Source organism: Schistocerca americana, chromosome X (genome assembly GCF_021461395.2).
Source record: "Schistocerca americana isolate TAMUIC-IGC-003095 chromosome X, iqSchAmer2.1, whole genome shotgun sequence".
Classification (NCBI taxonomy): Eukaryota; Metazoa; Arthropoda; class Insecta; order Orthoptera; family Acrididae; genus Schistocerca; species Schistocerca americana.
The window spans coordinates 669984797-670012128 of NC_060130.1; the positions used below are offsets into that span (position 1 = coordinate 669984797).

A 27332-nucleotide genomic window follows, 5' to 3' on the forward strand; every position below is an offset into this window, starting at 1 on the left:
AAATCACAAAGCCAGCCTAATATTCTGTAAGCTTGTAATTTGTTCACTATGAGGAACTGTACTGAACACTTTGCTATCCACTGGAGGGTCAGTTTGCACTGGGCAATTTTGACATCGTTATAAATGGAAATCTTGTATGCATCCAATGTACTGAATTTTCATTCACTGCCACCTATTGCTACAGCCTGTTGGGGCAATTTATTTCTTATGCAAGAAGTATTCACTTCACTACCCTTCACAAAACTAAACTTATTTATTAAATGTGGTTTTTGCAAGCACACATTTTGCAATTATATGCATAAGCATCCTTGGCAAACAGTTATTGCTAATGAGCTTTATTATTAAATATCTTTTTCAGTTTGAGAATAACAATGACATTCAGCAGTGCTTATGTTTATGCATAATAATTTACTTGTCTAATAATTATTTATGTCCATAAGTTATGTAAGGAAGATTATGGTTTGACTTTCAGCTCAAGACAATGTCATTAGAGCTCGGTTTCAGGAGGGAAATCGAATATGTCCTTTTCAGAGGAACCATCCCCATATTTAACTTCAGCAACTTAGGAAAACCATGGAAAACAAATCCTGATGGAGATTTGGACCACCATCCACCCGAATGAGAATACAGTGCTAATGTACCCCACTGCTCATGTAGAGAAGTGAAAGGCTCAGAGAGACCCAACTTAACACACATGGGAATATATGCACACTGCAAGGTGCTCTAGAAATGGGACTAAGTTTGCATGGTCATACTGCTGCCAGACATCACTAGGCACAAAAATAAAAAGAGATCACCTACAAATGGTGCATACCTTGCAAACCACTGCTGAGCACTGGAACAAGATTTTATGAAATGTTTACTGTGATATGGCACTGGCATTAAGTGTGTTGTGGCAACAGTGATATTCAGTGGAAGATGTGCAATGGTCTTGAGGTTGTGTTACTTGGTTCGGACTCAAATCATTGGTTTCCGACAAGGGCACAAATCAGTTTTGACAATATTGTCACTTTGCCTCATTCATATGGAACATTGTTGAAAATAAATTACTGTTTCAGCTGTATAGCAGATCAATTTGGCCAATAATCTGTAACAACTATTCATGTTTCAGCAAAAATGGAAATAAATCTGAAATAGTAGCACTATTAATTACATGGCTGGCATTTGTGAAACAAACATTAGGCAACACAGTGCATGATTACAGAAGTTCCCCATCTTCTGGTTATCTAGTAGCAGTTTCATTGAAGGTTGCTGGAGCAATGTAACATACTGTACAATAAAGCTTGTAGAAAAGACATGCAAAACAACAGATATGTTTCACAACTGTCAGTTTGTTGTACTATTAAAGAATACATTTTGGACTTAATGTTTCTTCACATTTCTGGAGACAACACAATTCATCCGAGATGAATAATTGCTAAGGAAAGGTGTAGAAAGGGTGATGGATGTTGGGGTGGTAATACAGAGGCAACTCTGCACATTCTGAAGGATGTGTGAGAAATTTATAGTCTTAAGTAAACAAGGCGGTAGTATGTAAAGGAAAAGGATAGAAAAATTGGGAATGAGTGAGGGCAGGAGGCTGGGAAAGTAAAGTTAGGGATATCGTGGGAATGGCAATACTTTAGCAGCTCAGATAGCAGACACCTCTATTTTCTATTTGATTGTATCTGCCAGCTACATACGTCTTTCAATGCATATTCGTCTTAAAATTGACTTGCTTGTTGTTAATACGTGTTCAGAGACACTGTGCAAATTTATCCATTTAATTTTTGAACACCAATGCTGGCACAATGGTGATTTCTTGACGAAAGTCTTGTTTGAAGTCCACGCTTGTGCAGTTTAGCTTCATACACACTAGCTTTCACACACATCATAAGAAGAAGCAAAAAACCGATTTTGGCAACAACAGTGTAGCTTTGTACAATCCACTTGAAACCATATTGTTTCAAAGAGCCACACCTAATGAATATGGAATTGATGAACACATTTGGCGTGGTGATGTAGTACACAGATGTCGCTGTTATTGTGACATCATACTCATCAACCAGATGATGATTCTGATCTCTGATAGACTTCACCATACTAATACCTCAAGGCTGTTAACAGAATGTTATGGAATACCTGCCGCTGATTACATTGCACATTATTGTGTCGTAGACAAGAAGCCACTGCCACATTTTTTTGGATGTGTGGCTACTTGTTTTTCAACCCATGTAAGCAGAATGTTGCAGTTTGGTATTGGTGATGTTATACAACAGCAAATCTCATTATTGATATCCTTTCACCTTGAATTGATATCCTTTCACCTTTAATTTCTGAGACTGTAAGTGTGGAGTACAGCATTGTATGGTAATGATAGATGGACTGGGGAAACCAGAAAAGCACAGAATCAAAGCATTTTAGATGGAGTGCTACACAAGATTGTTGAAAATTAGTGGACCAATAAGGTAAGGAAAGAGGTGGTTCTTCAGAAAACACTGACAGGAAGAGAATTATAGGACACCAGTTAAGACATCATGGAATAACTTTCACAGTACTAGAGGGAGCTGTAGAGGATAAAAACTGTACAGGAAAACAGAGATTGAAATACATACAGAAAATAACTGAGGATTTAGGTTGCAAGTGCTACTCTGGGATGAACAGGTGGTTTGTCCGTTGATTCTTTTTTTTTTTTTTTTTTTTTTTTTTTTAATACAAGTTCACCAAATTCGGCATCTTTTATGCCAAATTTTACATTTTACCAAATTCTGCCCGTTTTGTCACATTCAGTGTTTTTTGCCAAATTTGGTATTATTTTTACAAATTTCTACACTATTTTTGTCGTCACATCAGAATTTGTTACACAGAAAATGAACTGTGATTTTAATATTATATACATGCCTCAGCCTTGTTGAGACTAGATATAAAAATGTGATTTTAACATTTAATAACTATCAGTTACATATATTAGTAAACTCTCACACTCAAATTTATAGCACATCTCGTAAAAATCATTGACTTCATGCTATTTTGCTCAAAACTGCAAATTTCACATCGTCATCTTTGTGAAATTTTCCTCTCCTTATACATACCGCACCTTGACAATCAACTGTAGTTATCAAAATCGTGGGTTGTTTAATTAATAAATATCAGTAACTGTTGTAGATGTTGGTTATTCAAATTACTATTACAAATGCATGCTTTTTACAGATGTTGTGTGCAAGTGAAAAAAGATTATGGATAGTGAGCCTAGGAAAGATCCTAAGCTTGATTTGGCTATTTCTTTTCTGTCATGACCAATGCAAATTCTCTACGTCTACAAGAAAATAACTCTAGGACAAAACACATGAAACCTGCTGGCAAGTCATATTTTTAAATAATTCTATTCTGTAGATACGGAATGCCAAACAAAATGTAGAACTCTAACCAAACTTACAATACAATTCTTTCAATGTTACACATCTTGGGGCACCCTTCTGCACAATCTCCTTGGTCTAGTAGTGGAAAATAAAGAATGTTCTACAAACAAAAATTTTTAGAACACTTTATTTTATTTCATCCAACAGTCATAGCGGAAAATAAAAAAAATCGTCTGAATTCGGCCCATTGCAAAGTTACTTGAAGGGTGTGATAAGTTACAGTTATGGCATAATGTCTACTTCAATGAATGAAATAAATATATTTTCAACTTTAAACAACAAACAAATCAGAATACAAATTGGCTTGTTCATCAAATGTCCACAAAAAGTGTGTTGGCAATATGTATTTCAAAAATATACCTGGAAACAATCATTTCCAGAATTGTTACTTTTCTGTATCATAACTCTATGGACCCTTTGCAGTAAAAGATTTGTTTTATCTTGGCCATAATACCATTTGAAGAAATTTGTACATAGTATTAAACAGTCTTTCAAGACAAGTGCACTAAAGCACTGGTATTAGGAAAAAAATAAATATTCAACAAATTATGAAAATAAGTTGATCAAATGAATGGTTCTTATCAGTTAGGAGAAAAAGTGTTTTGGACACAATTTGTGCTACAAACTGAGATGTTATCTTTTGCTTCCAATTATAGTATAAAAGCAGTGATTTATGAAAAACAAAAGGCACTAAAACATTAAAAGGCGATAACAGTAAAGAGTCAAAATTGCTTACAACAGTCAGAGGCAAACTATATAGGTTAAAGTACAAGTAACACAAAAGAAAACAAATTTATACAGGCAAAATCGAGTACAATATTGCTCATTTAATGCATACTGTACAACACACAACAACAATCACAACTATGATAATTTTCATTCTTATGCTCAAAATAGAATTTGACAAAGTCTAGAAGACTGTGCTATATTGCACAATGGGTTCCAAGAGTAAAAGAAAGTGGAGACTTGTGTAATAATTCTCATGTGCATCCACATAAGGCATTGGTGAGTAGTGCAACTGAATGGGATGCATTTTTAACAAGTTGGCTGCCACAAGGCCACTGGCTGATGCAGCAGTCTCATGCCTGATGTGTGCCAGCAGGCAGCCCCTAGTTCCACTCTGTTCAATACAGCATATCTTTGGAAGTTGTGTTCATAATTCCATCACAATCCCCTGCACCCTGTTAATCACATACTGCGGATCAATGCAGCCTGTAAATGGATGGTATTACCAGTTTAGCCTTCGTCATAGTTGTGGCCTCGTACAGTTCAAACTACTGTAGGTTTCTTGCTGTCTACTGCCATCACCATCACCATTACCAATACGTCATTGTCACTGATAATTCTGGTTCACCATAAAAACCTTATTTTTTCGGCATCCTCAATAATTCTTCAGTGAAACCAGTCAGTTTTTGGAAATTTAAAATGTTGACAGTGTGGAATTTATTTGAGTGAAAACCATTTACATTCAAGTTATATGACAGGAAATCTCACTGTCCATATCAAAAGGTAAATTAGGAGTCAGCTTCATAATGGATTTAGAGCCATGATGTAATTTTGTAAAGAATTAGTAATAAAAACCATTGAACCTAAACTTGCAAAATAATAATAATAATAATAATAATAATAATATAATAATAAAAGTTGAACAAGATACAGTACCAGACTTACTGTATACTAGAATCAACTTAATCAAGGAATACCAGTTAATGCACACTACTAGACTGAATAGAGTTGAATGTGTGGCTGTCAGCGGGCACGCAATGTCAGTCACAAGGCTCCACTGTGTCCACCAGTTGCCTCATGGTAGTCAACATGTTAAATTACTCGAGTACGGAACATGAAATGCAACTTCAGAGGATTGATGCAGCAGCAAAAAGAAATTTGCTGACATGATTTGAACATAATATCTACTTTAGGACAAGCAAAGAAAGGGCTTAATGACACTGTACCATTTCATGCAGAGAGTGGTTGAAGATGTAAAAATGTGTAGATATGATAATTAGATTTATTAATCTACTCAGGAATTTGTCTAAGCAAGTAATAAATATCTTAATTTCTCCTACAGTATGCTACACACTCACTCTTACTCTCTCTTGTTATGGAACACGTCCAAAAACGCAGACATTCTGGATGTATGAAATAATACTGCTACGCTGCAGTTTGAAGTTATATTTTGCAGATGTTGTAAGTGATAGTAATGAAAGTTATAATCATTTCATTCATATAAGAAGACAAAAGGATATAGCAGACATGAATAATGCCTTATTTGCCAAAAGACCATTGAGAATGCACAACAACAGGCAAGATGTTAATAATATATACATATCTATTTACTGAGGGAGGTAAAAATCATTTATTATATTATTTGTTGTACAGCCATTGAAGTCAGTTTCTCCCTCTCAAAATTTACAGTATTGTGAACAGCACAAAAGTACACCTTACAATTGAACAACCACTGTTGGGACCAGGAAACAAAGTTAAGGCTGCTCCCCACTGAAACGATTTTCTGAACCTTCATAATGCATACTGCTCAGCTCTTACATGCTGCAAAACAAAATATACAATGTAGTCAGAGGATTTGTTATGTAAGTGGACAAAGATTGAATACTTGAGTAAAGCAGTCCTGTGGACTAACAAGCAAACAAGCTTTAGAATTTAAAAATCCTATTTGATGATTGGCAATTTTAATGCAAAACACATTTTAAGGGGAAATATGTGTTTCTGTTAAATTTGGGCCGTCCTGTGATGGAGTATATAAGATTTTTTCTGTAACTGTCAAATATATGTTAAGCAAATATACCTACAACCCAATCTACCTTCCATACAAAATAATGCTTTTTTAATTACATACAAATTCTTTGTTACTTCTTGAACACAAACAATTATTTTTAAAAGTAAGCAATATACCCTAACAAATCACTCCATGGAGAAACATAATTTTCCATCAGAATCACATTATATACGTATACAGTCATAACGTTAGAAATTTTTAGGGTATGTGTGGACAAAATTCTTCAAATCAAACCATAAATTTGTACAAGACAGAACACTTTACTAATCTATTGATGTCATGTGAGTAAGGTGTCAATCATGAAAACAACTGCACAACTATCAAGGGAAAACTTATTGTAAGTATGTATGAAGTACACCACTAACAAGTTACAAGAACGACAAATCTTGCACTGCAAGGAACAGAAGGCTTGTTTCCAAATGACTGTTTCCTTAATAAACTAAAAAATCGAATAGCAATAGTAATCTTACATGAAGGACATTAGAACAAAGTGAGAAATTTTGCAAAACAATTGAAACAGCCATCCTTATAGTGCTCAATATTGGTAATTCAGCTCTCTGATAAATATATCTTTATAAGTGAGAGTAAATTCATAACTGGATTTGAACTAACAGAAATACTTGAGAATACAAAGTCTCATTTTTTAAAATTCTGAGCAATTCCAGCTTATAATACGAAATCATTTGAATACACTGCATCACAAACTTGGAGCTACTGTCATACATAACTAGACACATTTAATGCACACAAAGTGATAACATGAAAAGAAATGTACATGCTCATAACAAGTACCTCTGAACTCTATAAACAATAAAACTTTTCAGAAGGAGCAACTAAAGTACACCACGTTAATGGGAGAATGTAGGACACTTGTTTCTAATTTAAAGTAAGTTTCATATTTAAAGCACATTTTACAGAAATAATGGTTTTAATGTAGCTGCCTTTTGTTGGAAGGATGCTTGAGAAAAACAATCCAAATACATCACTGGTCACATACAAGCTCTCCCTCACCCTTCTAAATCCCAAGAAAAGCAAAAACTTGTTATAAAATTTTTGCATGTTCTACATTTTGAAATGGTGGAATCCAGGTCCAGGTGTAGTTGTAGTTCAGTGTGCTCACCAAATTTCAGTTTAATAAGGTTGGTAAATAACACTAAATATACTGACTTCTGCACGTATACTTTTTACCCACTGAACAGAACACACACTAACCAAGAGGTAAGTCTTAGAATGTACAAAATCCTTAAAATAAACTAACAGTTTATTTCAGTCCACGAAAGGAATACGTTCTTAGAAGAATAGTATATTCATTTCACAAGCCTGAGCCCAATTTTTAAATGTTTTAAGGGCTTGGTATTATAGATCTGCACTTTCTAGTGCTCTTCTGCACATTTGTTGAGTGGAACTTTATTTCTTCCCTGCTTCCATAATGCTTGATAGTACATTTATGAATAAAAATTTGTGTAATAGTGAATGGAATCAACATCATGTTTTCATAGATGCATAGGTAAACTGATAATTCACAACTCTTGTACAAATGTTCATGTTCCCGTGCAGACTTTTTTTTCCAGTAATTTATATTTAACAGCACCTTAAGGAAGCACCCACAGTCTAAAATATTGCAGATATACCATAATATGGACTAAGCAATCTGCAAACACAATCACACAGTACACACTTCACAAGTAACTTTCTAAAAGAATATAATATGAAAAGTTTGCGCCTTGAATATGGGAAACAGAGGAGCAGCAGCAGTTGCAGCTACTATTACTTCAGAATATAATGGTGGTGTAATTATAAATGTTAATATTGCCAACAATATGCTCCTGCTAACAGTCCTTCACAAGCAACTGTACGAGTCAGAACTGGTGGCCACGAGAAACAGTCATATTAAATATTGCCATGTAATTTCTCAAGTAACAATCAATATTTTTCTTGTAGAATGGCTCTCACTACTATGGTTCATGCAGAACTAAGAGTTGAAAACAAAGTCCAAAAACCATCTACTGAATTGTGCTACTGAAAGAAGAAGGCTTTACAGCTCATGTATTACAAATACCAATCTAGAACTTACTTCTCAAACACATTCCAAGTTTAATAATTACAAATGAACAGAATATATGTTACAGCAACGTATGTGGCAGTACTCTGGAATATCACAGCTGATTGTGTAATAAGTGTACAGTACTTATTTCATACAAACAAGGTTGGGGCATGCAACTGTCTATAAAATTACACACTGTTTCATTTGCCTTCCTTGAATCTTTCCATTTTTTTTAACAATTTTAAATCTTTGTTACACCGTACTCTGTTTTAGAATTTAGTAGCCATGTCTACTCTAAAAGTGTAACAAATGGTATCTTATAACTGTTCAAACTGGCAGTCTTGGTCATGGTATTTCTAAAGATATTTACAATTTTCTTTTGGAGTGTGCACCCACAATCAGCCCAAAAAAAGACATCCATGAATTGCCTCATTTGACATCCTGTCAGCAGGAACCATCGGTCAGGTTCTCATTATACAAAATATGTTGTCAAAATCGCAACTTCATGTGCCCACTCAATTACGCAAATTCAAATTAGTCTGGTGTAATACTAAGTACAAGGATATATACCAGCAATGGCAGCAGAACATCAACAATCATTGTTTCTGGCAGCAAAATAGTGTATTTGTCCAAGTGTGGTATACTTCCATGGTCACAGCTGACGACACTGTGATGAGATCATGAAGACAGGTTGCTCAACTTCAAATGCTGAGATGCAAATTTTAATCTTTTGTTGCTGTCCTTATCCCTTGCACAATATCTCATTCATGTGGTGAGCAGATGTCTGTCTATTCCAGTGAAGATTTTCTATTATACTAATGTATGTATACTTGCTTCTACATAAGGAGGTTATACTTCCCCTTTTCTCAGCAATCTCCTAATGTTATGTCTCCATCACATCTGACAACAAATTTTGCAATGGCAGGACCCAAACTGCCTAGTTCGAAGACGTTGTAGTGGATGCAGATCAAGTCTACCCTGTCCCATTAACAAATGTATACCAATAGTACAGTTGCCGCTAACAAGTCTGATTTGTTCAGCCAGATAAAAAGAGTATGCCTCTTCACTGATGTCTCAGTTCAGTGTCATGGGAGCATACATGATAATGCGGCTCAGAAGAAATTTAAATACAATGATCTGAGCATCAAGGTCAGTTCACTGTATGGAATTCCAGGATGTAGTAAAGACAGTAAAATAAAAGATAAGGTACTGTTTGGTACTGCCTATATCTTGCTTAAAGTACTATAAAATCACTCAAGTCACCAGGCCTACTCTTGAGGAAGCAGAAGTAACCTGGAGTAGACGTCACTGTGCAACAATGTGAGCTCTGTTGTGAAAAAACAGAAATAATAATAATAATAATAACTATTATTATTATTATAGTCTGTCATTTAACTGCAACCTTTGATTGCTCAGTGCCATGACTACCTTATGTGCATCAAAGCAATAGAGCAAGGGAAACTGCTCACAATTTGTTTCACTCAAAAACGTGTACTAGGATTCTATAGTCTGACTGAAATTACTTATTGGTCAACACTTCACACGGAGCTGGTTTCCTCAATCAGAGCACTCCACATCATGCTACTGCCAAAATAAATAGTCAGTTCACTGTGTGCGTGTGTGTGTGTGTGTGTGTGTGTGTGTGTGTGTGTGTGTGTGTTTTCACATCTGATGAAATGCGAAACAAAAGGATCAGTTTTAAATGCAAAGATATCTCAGGTCATAAAATGTTGATGGAACTGGAAGACATAAATGCATGGCGACAAAGATTTTTGCGCGACATAAGAGAGACATTAATTTCAAGGACATTTTGGACTGATAAAGCATGAGTGAATGCTGTTCATACCATTACTAAAGATTGGAATGACTACGAAGGATAAGATATAGCACTCTCCACAGGCAAAGAAGGTAGGATTATTCTTTTTCATGTTGGTATCTACCACGGCTTCATTTCTGCCTATCCACTTTTTAAATTGAAGGAAAGTGAGAGTATAAAAATCTAAGAGAAGTCAGAGTACCATGATAAAATTTTGGTGTTGTCTGCAGAACAAGGTCACATGCTGACGTTGGTACCTCAAGACAGCACCACAAGTAAGACTTTTGTTGCACTGTGTGTTTCCTTACACCACTGCAAACGGAAAGTTATTTATGTCCAAGTGCAGTGCCACTCAGCCCAGTCCCTCTGTAATCAGCAACCACTTTTAACCATTGCTAAGAACAATAGTATTGTGTTAGCACAGATCTGGCTGTGTGCTAACAGAACAGTTATTCTGAAATTATATCCACTTAAGGCCAACTGTGCTCTGATGTTAAACTATAACCATGCAATGGATTTTTTCCAAAGTTAAGTATATACAAAGTTCAAGTTTTAATAAATTACTAATAATTTGTGTGTGTGTGTGTGTGGGGGGGGTGGGGGGGGGGGGTGGGGGGTGTTATCTGCTCAACCTTCTCCTGAAGTACACCACAGAAACTGGTTCAAAAATACGTTGTTACCAAGTTCAGGAAACTCATCAGACATTAGACATCATTCAGGGGTTACGATAACACTAAGTTACTTTGGATGATACACAGAGAAACTATAATTATTAGAACCCTTGCAACTTCATAAAACCAATTAACTACCAGGGCCTGGAAACGTTACTGAAATGGGCTAGGGGCCTGTTGCTATGCATTCAAAGTGAGTAACTGATGTGTGGAATAATGATGGTTTTCTTGAAGATAATGTTAAGGAACTACTTATTGCTTCCAGCTGTTCATCCACTTTGGAAAGTTCCAGTAACTCTGAAATCAGTGGTATCTACTGTTTTTCAGACAAAGAAGCTGTCTGCAGTTAGCAACTGGTGGAGATATGTACACAGAAAACATTTCCTTACTTTTTAACAGGAAGGCTTTATTTTGTACATGCCATACTCATGTTAACCCATAATGTGTCAGCTCATGTCATCAGTGTGAGACTAGTTTCAGGTAACCAACAAAAGTGAGAAATGATAGTTTGCTTCTAGCATTCATCTTTCTAGAGTTTGCTTGTATATGTTAGTTTTAACTGCTGTGAACAAAGAGTGTGTGTTTAATAGTTGTTGGCTGCCATTATCTTGGACACATTGCACATCACTTGGTTGTGGTCACGATAGCAGTTCAAAGTTAAAATCACTGTCAACATATCATCTTGCGTTCCAGTCATACCTCATGACAACACTGTTCCATGTTACACGTGGGTAAAGTGGCCCTCACACATTCAAAAATATTGTTGAATATATTGACCCACCGAGGATGTGTATTGGCGTATTGTCAATAGTAGATATACCAGATATATTGACAATCAGTACTGATGGCCTTCAAACATATTCTCAATACACACCGAGTGTGTAAGGTCAAGAACTGACAGTTTCACAATATTCACTATTAACATGTTGACAGAGCTTCATGAACCAGCCACACAATGTTACTATGCACCATTTATGTTTTCAGTTCGTCTTTAAGCATAACATCCCTCTGATTCAATTTTTCAAGAAGTCTTAGCACAAAAAAGTTTCAACAGGACTATGTAGTGGTAGTCATAACATTTACCACTTTAAGGTGGTCAGTGAAGGCTTCATTATGGCACTTACTTCTTTATTGATTTGGAAACATAGTAGACTGAGATGAGTGAAAAATACAGGTCAGCCTCACAACAATATCAAAAAAACATAAATTACATTCCTTACATGAATTTATCATTGTAGGACTGACTGAATTACTTCACAGGTTTAAATAACAGTTTTGCTAATTGTATTCGCTGATAATACAGTACTACAATAAAAATGTTCGAATGACCTGCCTGTTGTCAGAAAACTCAGCTACATCTGATCTCTCTTTGACTGTGATTGCCTCTTTTGTTATTAATGAATTTTGCTTCCTATTTTATGCCATACAAACATTAATAATTTGTTGTAAGAGGCAGGATTCATAAGAAAATAATTTACAAAATCTTGTGTCCATGGTTAAGATTTTAGTCAGTAAATAAACATGCAACAAGTCACTTCTCTTTTTAGCCATTCTTGGACCTATTTCCACTTATCATTTTCTGTTGTTTACCAGCTAAAGCTAGAAAAATTGTGGCACGTGCTTTCTTTTGGGTTTTCAACATCTTAACCTTGTAAAATCGCTCTGTCAACTGAGAGTATTGACAAAAATCATTGATAGTGTGACAATTGCTTCACTATACTGAAAGTTTGACAAACTAGTTTTGTCAATAAATATCAAACAGTGCAGGTTCCTTAACAGCACTTGTGAAGCGACCAGCCACATTTGTGTGTCGTCTGTAACAGAGCAGCAGCCAATGTGACAACACTGTAGCAGTAAGTGACAGAAGTCAACTAAAAGGTAATTTTAATCAGACTATAGTGATACTGGTATCTGCTTTTTCAGACCATGAATAACAGCTTAATTTCTGCAAAAAACTTGCTTTAGTCCTACAAAATGTACCATTAACCCATTAGCATTGTGCGTTGTCATATGGCAATGCTTGTTACACTATTTTAAAATTGTTTCCATGACATCAATGAAGCAAGAGTGCTGGTAGCACTTGCTTCTATTTCATAAGACTGTAAAGATCACTACAATGCAAGTTTTAAGAGTACATTTAAAAGTCGCAATGTATGCAGTGTTGGAATTTGTCATTTGCTGAATGAGAAAGAAAAACGGAATATAATTTTGAGTAAGTATGTTTTACACAATAATATACGAAATATGACTGTTTTTAGTATGGTTATACTTTGTATACTCAAATATAAATTCTTTGAAAATTATTGCTTGTTGTGCAATAAATTATGTTGAGCTAGGCTGTTTGAACTTTGGTGTTGCCATGAGGTACTTCTACTCAGTAAAATGAAAAAAAATTCCCTTTCTTGTTTTGGAAGAGGTTTATCGCTTTCTGAGGCACTGGGTGTTCTTAGTAATGATGATACTGATGGTGATGTGTTTGTTGAGCCATCAGATCTGAATTTAAACACAGATAATGATTCAGGAAATTATGTTGGCAGGTAAGTAGGCCTATCACTGGTTTGTTTTGAATTGTCTGTTTACTGATACTGACACAGACTACTTTATGATTTTTTTATTCCATTTTGTATTGTTAAAGATTAGTAGACAACCTGTCCTCTCCCCAGTTATGAGCTAATGCTGAAATAAGGCTGCCAAACAACAAAAGGATTTGTGTTTATTATGAGGACCATGACCCGCTGGCACAATCAATGAATGCTGCACAGATCCTATTGCATCTGAACCAGCTGCACCATGTCCAAGTCTACCAGAGCACTCTGTATCCAAAGTAGGATCTACCTTATTATCTGGCAATATTGTGAACTGGTCTTCTAATGGAGATACATGTGGGCAGAGGTGAGAGAAAGGAGCTGACTTTGACATTCAAAATCCCTCTACATTTCCAAGGCCTGCGTACTCAAGATACAGAATCATGTTGATCATCAATACATTTGAACTTTTTATTGACCAGGAATTTATTGAGCATTTGATGAAAGAAACAAAGCATTAATATTAGTTCTCAATTGTCAGGACCCAAAAATTACAGCAGACAAGATATAGTGTTTAATCTCCATTTTGTATGTTAGTGGCTACAACAAGTTACCTTCTAAAAGAGACTATTGGGACTCAAAAGATGAGATGCAAAACTTGGCTGTGTCTCAGCCTACAGGAAGAGAGGTTTTTACACTGTGCACATAATACTAAGATCGATCAAAATGACAAAGCACGGAAAATCTGTCCAGTTATGGAGATGATGATGATGATCATGATGATGAGTTGGGTTGAGGGGGGCGCTCAACATCACGGTCATCAGTGCCCTGACGAAAAGTTAACATGAAATCTCATGGGTGGGGACGAAGGATGTCCCCACATGCAGAGCAGTTTATAACATACTAAAGTCTGCTGCCCTTCCCCACCACTTTAGGGACGAGGCCTGATAGTTCACAAAATTTCACCAAACTGTTAACACTGGTATCGGTATCTGTGAGGATGGTGGGCAGATCTCCAGCGAGACCAAGGGCTGCAGTTATGGAGATGAAGCACTGCATTGAGAATTTCATACCTGAGGAACATCTGTCATATTATGAATGTATGTTGAAGTACTCTGGCTGTCATGGACACAAACAATTCAGCTGTGGTAAGCCTATTAGGTTCAGCTACAAGATTTGGAGCCTCAACACCAAACATGGATATTTGGTAAATTATGGACTTTATCAGGGCAAAGGTCCTAAAGGAAATACAGTCTATGAGCAGTTTTTTGACAAGGCAGCAAGTCCTTAACTTGTTTTATTAGATGAAATTCCTGAAGTGAAGAGAGAACTTTGCTACAGTTTCCACATGGACAATCTACTTTCAGGTGCATCTCTGTTTTCATTTCTCAAGTACTGTGGATACTCTGCCATTGGTACCATGAGAGAAAACACAATTCCTAAAGAATGCCCACTGGGAAACAAAAAATCATTTTCCAATACATTTTGAGCCAGCAGTTGAGAATCAAAAGAGCAGTACGTGCAGTGGCTGGACAACTCAGTTGTCACAGCAATCTCTTCTTCATGTGGTGGTGCTCCAGAAGTTGAGCAAGTCCAGAGATTTCCACAACTAAAAAAGTGAGCGCGGGCGCATGCACACACACCCACCCACACACACACACACACACACACACACACACACACACACCCACCCACCCACCCACACACACACACACACACACACACACACACACACACACACACACACACACACACACACACACGGATGTAAGATGTTGGCATACAAAAGAGTTGGATTTTGTATAATAAAAGAAGAAACCAAAATATTTCTCACCTGGAATTCAACGGCGAAGTAGCAGCTGTGTACTTGCAGAGATAAAAAGCTTTACCCAAAGGAGCTGGAAGAACTTCTGCATCAAATGCATCTTCTGAGAGCTGTATATCAGGTTCAATTAGATTTGATAAAACTCACCACCTCATCTGACATACAGGAGGGAAGAAGAAGAAGAAGAAGAATACATGTTCTCACAATGACTGTAAATCTACTGTGAGAACAATGTTCCAAGTGTAATGTGGGATTGTGTATGAGGTATTTGATTCTTTTAGCCATGTATTGTTAGCAATTGTATTGTATCATAAAATATCAATTGTATAATGAAGAGTTAATAATAATTTTAAATGAAAGTTATATATGCAATAAGAACTTTCAATAATCTATTTATTTTGTTGAAGTACTAATCCATATAAATTTAGGTACTGAAAACACCTAGCATTGCCATATGGCAACATCAAATACCTCGCTAAAGGCGGTACTGACTTTTGTGAAAACAATTATGTTGTGTAATTTATGCTTTTATAGACACAGTAAAAAAAAAAATAATACAAGAAAAAAATAAATTCAAGCATTAACAAAGAATCAACACCGGGATTTGAGAGATCAGCTCAATTACCATTGGTAGACTAACTAGCAATCATTACATGAAGGATTCTGCACAACACAACATCCCCACTTCCACTTCATTTTCATCACTTAGTAACACCACAGTCTAACACACAGAGTCATGACACTTTTGTTATACACTGTGACAGCAGCACTCTAACCAGCCAGTAAGTTATGCTTCTGAAAATGATATCGCATGAGTGCGAATACTATCACTCATATCGATTTGCAACGTAGTTTTTACAATGGACAACATATATAGTGCCACAAAAATTGATGGTAACACCACATTTGACTTTCTTTAGTTTTCTAAGGACCTTGGGATGTATGAAATAGTACATTACAGACCACTTTATTTACAATTATCTTGTAACCTACAGATATTTATTGAAGAATACCATTTTCTTTTATGAACAAGAAGAAAGGATTAGTAAAGAGCATAAACCCAACCTTTTGAAAAATATGTCGTACGCCTGTTTCCCAACACAGAAGAAAGCAATTCTGTTATTGCTGCTACATCTGAACCACAAATGGCAAGAATGTTCAACGCATTCACTTTTGAAGCAATAGCAGTTGCATTTAGAAAAATATTCACACTTTGGAAAGTTGAGAGAAGTGTAAGAATGCGCAAATCATTAGACTTCACAGAAAATTGTTACATGTCAAAGAAAGTGCTTATCATAATAAGAACAGACAACAGAATTAAGTGTTTCTCAGGCATAAAATATGCGTATGTATTCTCTCAATTTCAGCTGTATAAGCTGCAATTATACACATATTAAAAAGTATTTATTCATGACTAAGTTGTAGCTTATAGTGCTGAATCAGTGAGATTTAGCTGTTTTAACATTTATTTCGGGATCAATCACATCTTTCGATAATTTACCAATGATTGAACTGCAGAAATATAGTAACTATTTTGTTAATCAAGTAGAAAAATAATTAAACACATAATGTCATCTTACAGTTGCTCCCTCACCACAAGGGGAGCTAGTGGTGTTCCAACTTCTGGGGTAACAACTTTCACAGCAGTGTGTGTTGCAACTGTATGTGTTACACATTGGTAACACCAATTGAGCTAGTACTTAAGATGGGACTAGCATGAAAAGTAAAGCTGTGTCTAAACTTGTCTTTTAATATAATTTAACCTAATAATTCCAATACTTTCCGATATTCAATAAATGTTTCACAGCTCTACATTCGATTTTTGCACGCCTACATAACATATATCACAATGTTTTACAGTCAGAAAGTAAATTAATACACTTTGACATAGTATTTATATTAATGTATTATTTTACCACCAATTTACAATGACTATGAATCGATACTTAGCCCATTTTGTAACAATGAAGATACCCCTGTGTACCATGAAAACAATCTGCCTACAGTTTTGTGGTGGCTATCTTCACACCGCCAATGACTAATTATACAACATACACACAATTTTGCTATTGCCACCAAACCAAAATGTGCAGATGAACAGAACTTGTCAGATATTTATAAGCTGTTATTTAAGACATCTACTATGCATCATCATATAACATTTCTTTTTTAATGCCTCTTGTAGTGTTTTGTTAACACTAAAGTACCAAAATATGAAGCCCTCTAGCAATTTATGGCACACTATTAAATCTGAGTGATTTCCAAAGCCCATAAAGATGCTCTGTTGCTTAACCCACACAACACTAGCACACCTGAGAGAAAGGATGTGGTGGAGAACTGCTTTGAACAGTTCATTAATGAACTATTTGGCTTTTAATTACTATCTCCATATTATTCCACTTAAGGGAGAACCTTACACACCTGAAATGTGCCACTAAAATCTTGCAAAATAGTTTGATACATGGTTTCTCTTATTCTGTGGTTACAATATTCTTCTCACATTCATTTCATGGAGGGTAACCAGTTGTCTCCAAACTCTATAATAAGTCAGATTATCTTCAGCAAAAACCACTAATTTCTCCTTAAGAAAACCTACAGCTCAAGTATACATCACTTCAACCACACTACAAAAAGTTATGTTTACTTCAAGCTGATCTTTGACATAATAAATGGATTACCAGTGTTCATCACTTCACACAAATGATGAAAGAATATAAGCCATCCAATAGTTATCGGCAATGCATTTTTAGTACTACCTTCAGCATTTTCAAAAACCTTCTCTTCCTTGCCTATGTCTGGATCTTTCTGAAAGACAGTTACAGCATGGAGAAACAAGTATTCCATTCTGGTTCAGATCAGTTGAACAAATAAGAAATCAAAAACACCACATATATGGTAGCAACCAGAAAGGAGGTTGGTTTATTTATAGTCCCACTGCCAAAGCTTCAAATAGCCAACTAAGGACAATGATGTCACAATCTTGCTAGTTAAGAGACAATGCATGTTAACATCAGAGCAACTCGCACGTGTCATTCCACATGTGCCACAAATGGCGGACACTAAAACATGTTTAACAATGGTAACGTAAATTCCTGTTTTTCAAAAAGTGGGCAATCTTTCTTCAGCTTGACAAAATGGTATGGGGTAATATAAGTTGAATTATGCTTTAATAGCTGTTGACTATGACAGATTCCCACCAGAGTAGACTGATTACCTGACAAATACTGCATTGTGTCATTAGCTAGTCTAATCCACATATATCACCCACACTGCTTCTAGAAAGTAGTAGAAAGACATTCATTTTGTGATAACTGAAGGCAGTCACGTTCCAAAAATTTTTCACAACTCATTCTCTATAAAGGACTCCATTAAACATTTTAAAGTACTACTAAAAATTACAACAAAAGGAAGCTAATTTCTTTGTCAGTATTACCTTTTAACAAAATGCACTTAGTCTGGCACGTGTGTGTGTGTGTGTGTGTGTGTGTGTGTGTGTGTGTGTGTGTGTGTGGAGGGGAGGCGCACTTGCATTTAAATATATCTCACAAGATACTACTATGAAGTTTCCTGTAAATCAAGCAGGATTTAATTTTTCTGGTCACTTGCTGTGACTACTGTGATATACAGTGTCCCACAAGAAATGGTCAGTATTCAGGAATATGACAGGAACACTAATTCATAGCAAAAAGAACTTCATATGCACACATGTCCTATTCTGAATGGTTTCTGGGATAGGACACATATAATGTACATTTGTTTTCGGGCTAGTGGCACACATGAATGTGTGTCTTATCCACTCAACCTCTGAAATTTCATGTTAGCCCAACCTACCTCATTGCTTTCAAACCTTTTTGCTCAAGATGTCTTTTTGCCAATAAAATAGCCCATGGAATGCACAGCTGTCCATCGTGTGTTGTGAGTAAAGTAGTGTGGGAGTCTGAGCATGTAGCAGAGAGAAGTGTCTGTTAACTGAGTTTATACATAGCTCCTGCAATGGTAGTGCTCCTGCTGCCCTTTAGCAATACAATTGCTAATTTCTGACTCATTGAATTCCTGATGACAGAGAGTTTACCAGAGGTTTCAGCACATTGTGTGAAACAGGTATTCTTCCAAGTTCTCATTTTTCTTCTGATCATGTAGTTCAACAACCTATCTAGGAACAGCAACACATTGTTGAAATGGTGTAGTATAATCTTACTAGCAGCACACGGTGACTTTCTACACATTTCAATGTCCCATGAACATGTATACAGCAAAAATTACACTGGGAAAAACTGCACTAATTTCACACACATTGTGTCTACAATCTTCACATTGACAACAATACCATAGGACTAATACTGTCACTGGTTAAACGACAATCGTCATCTGCTTCCATTAATACTATTCACCGATCAGGTCACCTTTGCACAAAAGTGAATCAACAACACACACAATAATCATCTAGGAAAATTTATATGCTACAGAGGAAACTGATTTCCAAGTTTGTTTTTCAATCAATGTTTGGTGGAGCATGTTTTGTAACAAATAGATCCAGTCATGTTTGAAGAGTGAATGACGAGAAAGAATAACTTGCCGCCCCCCCCCCCCCCTTTTATGGGGAAATTCAGTGTTAAACACCTTGGTGATGGTTGTTCCTTTGGCCCCACAGACTGTGTTGTATTTCAGCATGACAGAGTCTCTCCACATTTTCCCCAGACGTTTAAGGGAACATCTCACAAAAACTTACCATAATCGCTGGATTGGTCATGGTAGTACAATTAACAGGCCACCAAGATCGCCAGACCTTATGCCATTAGATTTTTGTAAAAGGGGTTGGATGATGTCTCATGTGTACAAACAAAAAGTGGATATGCAAGATGTACTGCTTGGTCACATCGTGGATACTGCTGCCGTCATTATGTAACATGCAGAGGCACTCAGATATGCAACACAAATGTTCTCCGAAGAGTGCACAAATGCCTTGAAGTTGACGGTGGGATACTGAAACATTTATTGGGAACTGTACAACAGCCGTAATGTGAAGTGTATGATCTTGCTTACAGATAAATGTGTTATAAAATGTACAAATCAGTTGACACTTTGTAAAACACATACTATAATATTTACTAACTACTGTACATGAATAAATCTGACTATGTATTGAATAATACAGACAAGCTTCAAGTATGTCTCACTTGGAACAAAGAACAAATGAGGATGTACAGGATACCATACTGGATGAAATGAAATGCAGACAACTTTTCTGGTTTTGACATTTAATGAGAATGAGACAAGGAAGACTACCTAAAAATCTATTTGAACACAGACCAACAAACAGAAGGTGCAGAGGAAGACCAGGACTTAAATGTATTCAAAGGATAGGAAGGGGTGTGAGCGACAGAAGCTTGACCACTGAAAACACAAAATAGGTTATTATGGAGGCCGAGATACGGGATGTGGCAGGAGCCATAGGGCTCTTGTCAATATATATATTACACGAGTTCTACCTCGGAAACCATTTGGCATAGAGCAAATGTTCATACAAAGTTTTTCGATTCAAATGATCATTCCTGTCATTTCCCTGAATACTGACCATTCTTCCTGGGACGACCTGTATATCTACACAACAGTGAATTTTACATAGTAATTTCACTAAACTTACAATGACGTTAAAAATCAAAGAAAAATCCCATACTTAAATGCTTTTGGAGTTAGTATGAGCTTTTACACTGAGTTATAAACTGTTCCCAAGATCAGAGTGAATTTCTACATAACTATCTTGGAATAACATTGAATTAAAGATGAAAGATGACAAGTTATTACAAAACAGAAATCACTGCAATGAACCACAATCTGAAATTGAAAGTCATAGCATTAACAATACAAGAATAAATTGTTAAATTACTGTTGTTGCTGAGAATAAACACACCAGCATGCTATTCAGTCTCTTAAAAAACACTGCATCTTGGTAAAGGAATTAATACAAAGTGCTGAACAGCTATCAATCCATTTATCCCTCTCTCTCACTACACCATAGATTATTAAGATAGGCCATAAGCTCAGCTACAGTACACTTATTTTTATAGAAGTACAGCTGGCTGAGATATCTTAACATGACTGGATAAATGATTAACTTTTTTTTCTGCTCCACATTCCATTTCACATACCAGAACTGTCAGCCAATTTCTCCACCTCAGAACACATTGCATTTCCCAGTTTCTTGTCTTCTTGTACTCTTTCTTATTTTTTAGCATGCAGGGAAAGTCCTGTGAACAATAATGATTTTTTTGTTTTATGTACAAACAATCATTGCTTAGTCCATACTACTACTCATTAACTTAAGATTTAAAGAATACTATTTGCAGCTGGTCCGTTAGCAAATGGGTTGGAAACATAATATGGTAATTTTTTGAGAATTTCTTCAACTTCTACTTTATTGGGGAAAAGCTAATGACATTCACTCAATTCCAATGTAATGAGAAGAAGCTGAGTCTATTGCTGGTACTACAGATTTGTGTTACAGGCAAAAGGGATGGTCAGTCTTCAACAGGGTGGCAGTGATGTTCCTGATCACCCAACCAAGCAGATCAATTAGGAAGCTACAGTCTTTATACATGTGGTTACAAGATATTTTTCTTCCTTGTCATAGACCTCACAATTACGGTTAGTATTAGTCTTGTATACATCTCCAATTTAGGCACAATAGTTTGATGGTGATGGATAACTAACATCTTTCATGGTGTGTACTATTTGTATCATTCATGAATTTTCCGTCATATTGTTCACCTCATGGCACAAGAATGTTTCACTATTTGTACATTAGGACCAGATGGTGCATAATACAGCTATCCACTGAATCCTAAAAAAGATCCTTTCATTTCAAAGACAATAATTTGTCTAGTACCATTGTTTGGAAATAGGTACTGATCAAAAGCCTACAGAATGGAGATAAACAAGCCATAGTCTGCACAGTAAGACCGGTAAGATGGGTTATCCCACATACATCCACAGAATGATTAAATGTATCACAGTATTGTTTTCAGTAAGTTACTGTGGACAATGTGGTGAATTTTCTAAACGAACAAAATCAACATTGTTAACAATGTTCTTCAGTCACAGACATCAACATAATCTCTGGTAACACATGAAAGTTTCGTTATTTTATGATATTTCCGTGACGTAATTCAGCCAACTTAAGTACCTATAACAAATGCATGAAATTTGACAATGATTAAAGAGGATGCCATCAAGCGCTGAAGATTGAAAAATCAGACATGGCAAGAACTCTGAAGGATTTATACAAGAATGTCGCCACAAAAAAGTACATTGTCAAATGAAAATTTTATTGGAGATTCAAATAAAAGCAAATTAATTGCTTTAGAGCAGCTACTGAAAAACATTTCATCATTTCACAACACCAATACATACCGCTGAAAGTTTGCTGTTGGCTCTGCAAATTTATATCTCACCATAAATGATGCCATTATATCTGCTAGTTTTTCTGGAACATCTTCATGCACAGCATGGCCACACTGTCCCAAAACTTGCAACTGGAATTTACCTGCACATGAGAAGCAATATTCAAAACAAAATAAAATAGGTAAACATATTATAAACCAACTATATTCACAAAATAAAGAGTATTTCTATCTCTCATTAGAAATACTCAAGACAACAATTCCACAGAATTTGAGTGAGATGTTAGTAGTTGTGTAACATAGCAAGTTTATCTCCCAAAAACATGCAATACACATGCACAATATCACAATGATAGCTGCCCTCTAAATATTAACATTCCTAACATATGCGATACAGAAAATTAAGTAAAAGTTGCATGGATATTTATTTTTACCAGGGGATATACAGGGTTTATTACAACAGTTCAAAACAACTAATGCTCTCTACAGTTTTCAGCAAAATGGTAACACATATTATCCAGGCTCAAAACTTGTTTGAACACATTACCTTGCATTTGCCCAACCATGAGCTCTTTGTCCAGCCTATCTATTCCAGCCAACAATAACATTTTTGGCACTGGACAATTCAAAAAAATGTTAGACAGTCCTTTGAACCATCCAGACCAATATTTCTCTGTCTTTGCTAGGTCTATTCGCCACGTATATTTGTCAGCTGTTCTACTGCGTTTCTTTTCCTGGAAAATTATAAGATTTTCAGTAGTAAATGCAAATTACACAAGGTTTCAGTAATATTCCTGGTACGCAAAAGCCTTAAATACAAAATAAAACATAGCATCTGCATAGGGTGGTTTTTGATTTTCACTAGGGTAACAAAAAAGTTATGTTAATCATTAGAGAATAACTTAACTGAAAAAACTGATCGTTCCTTCAGGTACTGATTCAACCTCTCTTACAGAAGGAGAGATGTGCAGGGAGACTGGAGAATAAAATAGGAAGAAGAGAGATAAACAGGGGGAATGAAGGGAAGAATGCAATAGAACTATGTGCTACCTTTGGGGCAACAAGGAAATATTACCGCAGAAAGTACACAACCGTCTCCACATGATCAATTTTGAATTTACATGTCCATTACAAAGAACGGTACAAACCCTCCTGCAATGAGGTTTGTGGAGGGGGAGGGGGGGGACAAGGGGTCATCTGAAATGAAACCTGGATAACTTGTGTTTGGTTTCCTACATTGACAAATGTAGGAATTGTGCGACACGTGACGACTGTACTAGAGGAGGATCACGTCACTGGTATGCATGTCCACGTGTTCAGCAGGGAGATGGATCAATCATGTTTTGAGCCACGTACAGATGTCTGACACAGCTTACTGCAATTTACGTAATTTCAGTTGTGCACTACCAGGAGAGTATCCTCCAACCTACTGTCGATTCCCTATAGTGAACGTTTCGGCAAAGGATTTGCCTTACAAGATGATAATGAATGAAAAGATCAGATCCGTACCCAAACTCTTGGAGGCAATAATCGACTGAATGGAGAGGACTGCTGCATCTACAGACTTGAACCAGAGCACATGTGGGGTCAGTTGAAACTTGCAAAACATCATCACAGGAACCTGATTCACACACCGGAATACCTCTCGAGAGCTGATATCATCTTGAGCACCTTATAGACAATATGCCAAGGGAGGATGTTACTCAGCAGCAAATTTTGATTTCACACCTGTGTAAAAATGTTCACTTTCGAGTAAACTGTTTTTATTTAAGCTATTGTTTCGTTTTTATTTCACTACAATATTTTTCCGTCTCACAAAGCTTACTATTTCATTTCCCACTCTCCTTGAATGTAAGCCCACACGTTTGCAGATATCCAGCTGGTGCTAAACTTTTAATGAGCAGTTTATACACGATTTTGAGTAATATTTCTCTCGTATTATAGAATTTTTGGGTCAAGATTTCTTAAAACCAAACGTGTGAACAGTGTCATAGCTTTAAGTAACAATTTTCGCATCTGACCCTCCAAAGTACGCCTGCATCATAAATGACCATGCTGCTGTTGGGAACTTGTACTTTGTAGCCTGGTGATCAACATCATTAGTAATGTACCTTATATACAATTTGCACGAAAGCAATTAGCAGCTTATCATATTCAGCAGATACACTGGATGCTTCATTTGTCTTGTAGGTTCCAGTGCCAAGTCCAAATGTTTATTGTGTGTGGTATTTCAGATTTTCAAATAAGATGCTGAAACTTGTATGGTGCTACAACTAAACAAATCCTTTTAAAATTGTAACATGCAAAACCTGTCTGCATCAGAGTGTTTGTCATAGAAGAATTTGGGATGTTTAGCTCCTTCAGCGTTCTTATTTTAATGCTCCCTAAATGTCAAAATCATGAGTTTCTCATGAATTTTTAGCCTCATTAGCTTCTCAAGCTGCTGAAAGTTACAAACAAAAATTCTGCTGTCTAACTATCTCAGCCTCAACCTATGGGAACATATGGTCCCCACACCCTCCACCCGACAGTTTCCACCCCCTCTGTCCTATCACCTCCTTTCCATTCTTTTCTCCCACCCTCTAACAGTGCACCCACCCATTTTCCCCACTTCTTTCCTTTTTTAATTCATTTTCCCCACAACCTGCTGACACTATGCCTGTTGGCATTCTAGTCACGCCGCCAGATTATGCTCCTCTCTTCGCCCACCTGTATATTTCCCTCTCTTCCCCACCCTCTCCAAATTGCAGCTTCCACCCCAAGTGGTAGACATGACTGCCAACTCCGGCAGCTCAGGGCCAGAATGCAGCAGAGTGAGGCCTGCTTGCTTGCGTGAATGAATGGTGTGTTTCTCTTTTTCCGATGAAAGCTGAGGCTGAAAGCTTATGTGTAAGTGTCTTAATTGTACCTGTCTGTGACTTAGTGTGTTCTCTTTAAGGTACGTAGCCCTCTATCTTTTCCTACATTGTTGATAATCATCAAAGTAACATATACAGCTGACAAGTCACAGTGAAATGGAAGATAACTAGGTGTTGTGAATTGGACTAGTAACTGTTGATCAAATATGTAAATATTATGGATTGCTGTGGTGAAAAAAGTTACAACTGGTATTTTCCTGAAGAATGCTATACTAAGGGAAATAGTCCAAGAGCTGTAAAATAAATTGTTCTTGGTAAGTTGTACAACCTGCGAAAATTCATCTTAGAGTAAAAATTAACAATGTAGTTTATTTCATATGTGAGACACACTGATAAATCAAATACTCTGAAGATCCATCAAAGTGATGTGGTTCCTGCTTGGTGCTCCAATTTAAGCATGTCACATACTAGAAGGCTTACACTGCCTATGTTCTGTGAAACTTTAGTCCAGTGCAGTTTTTGGATTACATTTCTTGGGCATTTTATATCTGTCTTTAAAATTATTCTCTCAGAGAAATTCCTTTTCGTGCGAATACCTTTGACAATGAATATACAAAATACTTTCACAGCCATTGACACACCTGGGGATCTTAATTTGGAGAGGACATGCATTTGTGATACCAAGGAAGTGGAAATGGAAAAAATTCTGGGCAGTTACTTTCAGCTTTTCCTGTCAATTTTATATCATATTTCCAAGATGTCTGTCTACTTCATGAACATATCCCACTTATTTCTTATTGTCTATGTAAGTTGTACAACTGGAACATTGTCATTGGTTCCACCCATACTTCTGTGTAACACTGCTGTTTCTCCCTTTGGACATCAAAAGTTCAGAAGATACAAAGCACTTTTCTGTCCCACATTTGAAAGCTGTGAGGGCAATAAAATATTCCCTTTCAAACTGAATCATTTCTAACACACAATTTTCTGTAAAGCCTTTTCTGCTGTTCTTTACTCTTCTTACACACACATAAATTTGACACTGTAAAAGAGGTGTGAAGTAATTTTCAAAGTACAGCTCATAATAATTCCCTTAGGTGTACGTGAAAGACTTTTTTTTATACGACCTTACATCCCTCTGTGTGGTTCTCACTTTACACTGTGCATCTGAAATATAGCAACATATCACAGAAATTAACCTAGACTGTGTTACCTCATTCTGTTTTGGATAAACATAGACTTTCCTGGAATATACAACTAACATAAAGCTGGTTTGCAGCCAGTAGTAGTATTGAGATACTGAGAAGTTCTGGTGAATGTCAAACAAATCATCTTCTGGTGGTGTTGAGACACTGCAGCTCTTCCTACACTTCTAATACTCTACTGGCAGTGGGGAGCAACCCCCTCGACCTAGTTAAATCTTGTGTACGTTGTGGGCGGGTTGAGGTGGTGTGAGGGCGAATTGAGGTGGGGTGGGGAGCCAAGAGAGAGACATTTTAACCTTTGCATGGGCATTTTTGATCTGTGTCATGTGCTGTCCACTGTTGGATGTGCTCTATGCATATAGCCTCCAACAAGGAATTTCACATCTGACTTAGCTGATAACTTTTGCCACCATTAACAAAACTCTCTTCTTCCACTGGCAGTAATCTCAGGGTGGGACTTGGCCTCCTCAATAAAACAAAATTCTCAAGGATCCTTATTTACATGGGTTTCCCCATAATAATACCTCCCCAGAAGCAGTTTGCTCAACACAGCAACTTTGTGTTCTCAAAATCATCTGTCTCCTATGCTACTACACCATGAATGTATCTTTGATGTAGAGGAAGATGTGCTTGGGTGCAAGGCAGGCAGTTTGAGGTACTGCTGAGCTGACAAATCTCTATCATAGTCTTTGATTAGTATTTGGGGACTATGTCCTGATGCCCATTTCTTCATACACAAAATGCTACATTATCCTTCTGGACAACAAGCACTAAAGTACTATATAATACACACCAG

General features: G+C 36.5%; 1 protein-coding gene across 5 annotated transcripts in view; it reads right to left on the reverse strand.

The window, feature by feature from the left end:
* Positions 1-3507: 3507 nt before the first annotated feature.
* The window catches only part of LOC124554974 (protein phosphatase methylesterase 1), an 87431-nt gene continuing 63606 nt past the window's right edge, over positions 3508-27332 (reverse strand). The window contains exons 7-11 of one of the 5 annotated variants that reach the window (XM_047128711.1): positions 23021-23207; positions 22525-22616; positions 21223-21321; positions 15083-15183; positions 3508-5945 (exon numbers count right to left, since the gene is read on the reverse strand). In XM_047128711.1, the coding sequence (XP_046984667.1) occupies positions 5939-5945; positions 15083-15183; positions 21223-21321; positions 22525-22616; positions 23021-23207 (486 nt within the window). In that variant the 3' untranslated portion in view covers positions 3508-5938. Of the gene's footprint in view, positions 5946-15082; positions 15184-21170; positions 21322-22483; positions 22617-23020; positions 23208-27332 lie in introns of those variants that run through there. The other 4 variants (XR_006968502.1, XM_047128712.1, XR_006968503.1 and 1 more) reach the window with 4 other exon arrangements.